This window comes from Vicia villosa, linkage group LG5, assembly GCF_029867415.1.
Source record: "Vicia villosa cultivar HV-30 ecotype Madison, WI linkage group LG5, Vvil1.0, whole genome shotgun sequence".
Taxonomy (NCBI): domain Eukaryota; kingdom Viridiplantae; phylum Streptophyta; class Magnoliopsida; order Fabales; family Fabaceae; genus Vicia; species Vicia villosa.
Window position 1 is genome coordinate 165,606,837 of NC_081184.1, and position 4,852 is coordinate 165,611,688.

Sequence of the window (4,852 nt, forward strand, 5' to 3'; positions counted from 1 at the left end):
AGGAAATTGAAAGAAAAAAAAGAATATGTTGCATTACAAATACTGAGATGAGAAAGAAACTAAAAGTGAAAACAATAAAATAAAATCATTAGTAAATAAAAATATGAAAAATAAAATTGAGACTTTTTGTTGTCAAATAAAATGTAAATTTCATTGAACTTGTCCTAAAAAACATGAGACAACAGATAAAGATAGATCAGTTTATGCTTTAATTCATTCGTGCACCTAATTGTCACGGTACACTTTTCTTCCACTCTTGGTAATAATGTTAGTGGAGAATAGAGATAAAAACAAGAGACTACAGCACCTTCTGTCAAGGTAAATTGGTTTGTAAGAGAAGCAATAACATAGATGACAGTATATTTTTCAATTTCAATCCTTATTGGATTGCGTTATTCTTACACTGAATCAATAAACTGTTTACACATAACACTCAACATACAAAAAGAAAAAGGAACCGTTGTAAGTGAACTTTGATTCATCAGAGCCACAGAAAAAATGTTCATAGTTTGTTTCAGAACAACCGATTAGAAGCAGCCGCCCAACTGCAAAAAGTCCAGAATTTCAATTAGTAAATAGAAGGGTGGTAGATTTTTTCCTACTTATAAACTCAGTCTTATGTCTCATCTTATTAAATATGAGACTAAACGCACCCTTCACGCCCATGACTAGACAATTGGAGCATGATCTGATAGCGGGTGGCCCAATGGTTTGTGAATAGGTTTTGTTAGTATTTTAGAAAATTTGGCTCAACCCTTAAAAACTGTTTTGTAGAGTGATAGGTGTCTCTTACTTACAAACTTATTTTTTCAAGCCATATCTCATCAAATGTTGATGAGACTCTTAACAAGAGTAATCAGAAAATGTGAAAGACCTAAAACTGACAAGGGGATTGTACATACCAGAACTGCCTCAATCTCCTCATTGGTGACCGGAGTTCTTTTGGGCTGAAGAGAGGCCTTTCCTCCTAATGTTGCCGACGCATTTGAACTTGAGAAGAATGATAAACTGGCATCGCCTGATGAAGACAAAGCTTGACCCTCAGAGGCAGAACCTGCAATGAAATTTGAAGAATCACAAATCAACTTTACAGTCAACCCAGAAATAATTTAGGAAAGACTCTGTCATTCATCTCAAAGATCCAACTGTATCAATCATCACAGATAAGATAACAATAACAAATACCAAACTTCATCTCATAGGGCGAATAATGAATTGACTACATATATCAATCAATGTTACATTTGGTGTCATAGTATCATTTCTCTATAAGGATCAATGAAAGGACAAAATTTCATTAAATCTGTTAAATGAGCCTGACCCTACTCCCAATAGCAGACTCAAAGGTTGAGGCAAATGGACTGTCTCCTGCTCTAAGCAAATGGATCCAGGTCCAACATATTTATATACCCAACAGTCTGAGAATTTTGGTAATGTGGAATTCCAATGCAACTTCAATACGCACCCTCACGTTTAGCTTGGGTCCGGGGTCCAATTTCCACCCTAACACGGCTCTAACATCATGTTAAATGAGAGTTTGAATCCTAATCTCAAAAGCAAAATGTTTGGAGAACCTTGACAATGTAGAACTCCTATACAACTAATTAATTCATTTGCAGTGTTATCAAATAGTGACTATAAATGCACTGTAGCGCAGCAAAATTCAAACAAATCAGTTGGATAATAACCACAATAAACTATTTAGCATATGTTTGGTTATGCAGTAAAAAAATTGACATTGATTGAGAGAATTGATTATGTAAAATTGACTCTGCCTAAAAGTCAGTTGAAGGTAAAGTGATTTATGGGTTAATCAGTTAATTTCAAATTAAAATCACATTTAAACTCAAAAACTATAAATCCTAAATTCAAGTAGAATCAATTCTACTCGAGAGCAGTCAAACATGTCAAAATCAATTATACAGATCCAAAATCAATTTTAGATGCTCCAAACGATGAAACCAAACATATAGCTACGATTGTGAAAACATTGATGCAATCAAAACGAACTTCTGAACAAAATAACCACTACAAAGCCTGTTGAGAACAGAATCAGCACATAACAACAAAGCATCGCAATATACAAACTACAAACGCTATTTTACGCTGCAACCATTGTTTCTGAAGAAAAACTAGAGCGATATATAATAGGGAAAATAAACAAAAACAAAAAGGGAAAAATTGATGAGAGAGAGAGAGAGAGAGAGAGGAACGAACCAGCGGATTTTAGGTGCCTGTTGGGGAACTTGATGCGAGGGATTCTCTTCAAAGCATGAACACCACCCATCGTTGAAACTAAACAAGACAAAACAAATAACCTTCGATTTCAGAAATCAACACAATACCTCTCCGAAATGTTTGAAGCAAACCCAAGGACAATTGACCTCTGTTTAGTATTCAGACACGCCACCATTCTTATAAAGCATATCCACCGTCCATTGCTATGCTCGCTTTGATCCAACGGTAACATATGCTTGGTATTTTTTTTTTCACAAAACCTAATTACATGAAAATTAACTGCAAATAAAAAATAAGTAAATTTTTTTATTAATACATTAATTTTAGGAAAAAATTATTTTTATATAATTAAATCTTTTATTTATGTTTTAGGTTTAATTTTATCTCTTACTAAATTCTTAAACTCTCAATTGGATTTTTAGTGAACTGATTCTTGATTTGAATACAAAATTTCGACGGCATTATATACCTCACACCAGACAGATTCATTTTATTTTAGGGTATTTAAATTTCGAAGAGAGGTAGAGAGTATTAATATTTATAAAAATGGACTTAAGTGTAAGTCAAATAAAGTTGGGAATCTCTTAAGCTATTATAAAAGGTGAAAAACACCTCTAAAAATCTTAAAATACCTTTCGCATGTGCATATTTGAATGCATTTTTTTCTTCACATTTTCAAGATATTTCGGATATGCACATTCAAAACCACTTTTTTCAAATGTTTTTTTTTACTTAAATATGATATCCACATCACAAGCCATGATCAGAAATGACTCAAACTTATCATCACCTTGTTTTTGTCTACTTCAGCAGTGGTTACATGATGTCGCTTCAATTTAGGTTCTCGCACGATGCCCTATTTGTCGAGTTGATTTCGATACTGAACTCCCTCTTGCAATATCCAGAAAATCAGAAGGTGGTCAAGCTTGAGTATCGTTCACCTTCACTTGACACCGAAGGAAAAGTAAAGTTCACCACATTTGAGCTCAAGAACGGCGATGATTTAGAGGTTGTGCGGACAAATTTTCAATATTATTCTTCAAAGGGTCCGATCGAGTTGGATGTGGAGCTTCAAAGATCGGGAGAAAATATTATCAAAATGTTGTGACATCCTCAACTACACGTTTATAACAATATGTAACGTTGAATTTCTGTTGAACTATCTATGTAATTTCGATTATTTGTGATGAATCTATGCTTTGTGGCTTTTGTAATAAGGGTTCTGTCCCAACATTTTTCCGGATATGCACATCTGAAATCACCTTTTATTGAAAAAAAGTGTCTTCAGAAGTGCTCACGCGAAGGCTAGAGGTATTTTCGGGTTTTCACCAGAGGTCCCTAAGAAAGTATATGAATGTCTTAAGAGTTTCCCAATAAAGTTTGGACCAAACTTTAAGAAAACACATGTGAAAATAAGCAAATAAGCCCAATTACCAAGCTCAATACATAGATGTGACAACATGCTCATGATTGAGAGTTTGAATAATGCCTTGATAAAGACAACTTAATTCATAGAAGAAAAAATATCAAGATTGAAGAATCCTCAAGTCAAGGATTAAACATTGCTAAAGTTATGACCGAAGAAGTTTTAAGTCAAAAATGGAATATGCTCAAGTTATGGATATCAAGGGACTGGATCATGTGTTAAGGTAGAATATCAATTCATTTGTGTATAAGTTTTAGGTGCTCAAAACCCTTCATCTAAATCTTTCTAAGATTTCCAAAACATTTATGCATGATTTTCATTCAAGGCACACCTTTAAAAAGACAAAATTTCAAATTCCTTAACGGTGCAATTGATTGATTATATATTGCAATCGATTGCTTGTTTACTATAAGCTGACAAAATTGGATATTTCTGAAGTGTCAATTGTTTGATCCAAAGAGACAATCGATTATAGGGTCTTTTTGGTTTGAAAATTTGAATTGAAAATTGATTGGTCCATATATGCAATCAATTGCTCCTTTGTATTTGTGTCAATTTTTTTAATATTGCAAACAGGATAATTGATTGCTTCTTGAAGCATTGTGAAAAATCTGAATCATTGTGATGCATGTACATTGTAATTGTTCATGAATCTTTACCATAACATTGCATTAAATCATAGAGGCCTCATGAGACATATTTGAACAAAAATTTATCAGATTTTTCATTCACCTCTTTCATCACCATTTTCAAACAATTCATATGTTTTTCAAGTGTTCATACACAATCCACTTGAAAACTTTTTACTGTATAGTTTTCATACATTAGAGAAAATGTTTTTTCAATCATTGAGCACTTAGAGTATATATATTTACCCGCTGTCGCACACGAGTCAAAAATGAGTAATTGAAAATGCAGTTTAGCGACAATGACCCGGGTATCGTATCACAAGGATTCTTGTACAATTTTTAACCAACTGAAAACGATTATTGGGGGGGTTCTTCGATTAAGAAAAATAGTGAAAATAAGTAATTATCAAAATAAGTTGAAACAATTAATCTACTGTTTTAGTTTCCCAACTTATCATCGACCCAAATAATTTCCAATTCCTAAACAATCATACAAGCGCAATTGATATTAAACGATAGATATTTCTAATTTTCCGAATTATGCAAATAGGCGGGATAT

General features: G+C 33.1%; 1 protein-coding gene across 1 annotated transcript; it reads right to left on the reverse strand.

Moving 5' to 3' along the window:
* Window positions 1-323: 323 nt before the first annotated feature.
* LOC131603716 (uncharacterized) lies at window positions 324-2,387 on the reverse strand. Its single transcript, XM_058876133.1, has 3 exons — window positions 2,218-2,387; window positions 903-1,054; window positions 324-545 (listed from the first exon to the last, which is right to left on the reverse strand). The coding sequence occupies exons 1-3, from the start codon at window positions 2,285-2,287 to the stop codon at window positions 528-530; spliced, it is 240 nt and encodes a 79-aa protein (XP_058732116.1). The 5' UTR covers window positions 2,288-2,387; the 3' UTR covers window positions 324-527.
* Between the last annotated feature and the right edge of the window lie 2,465 nt (window positions 2,388-4,852).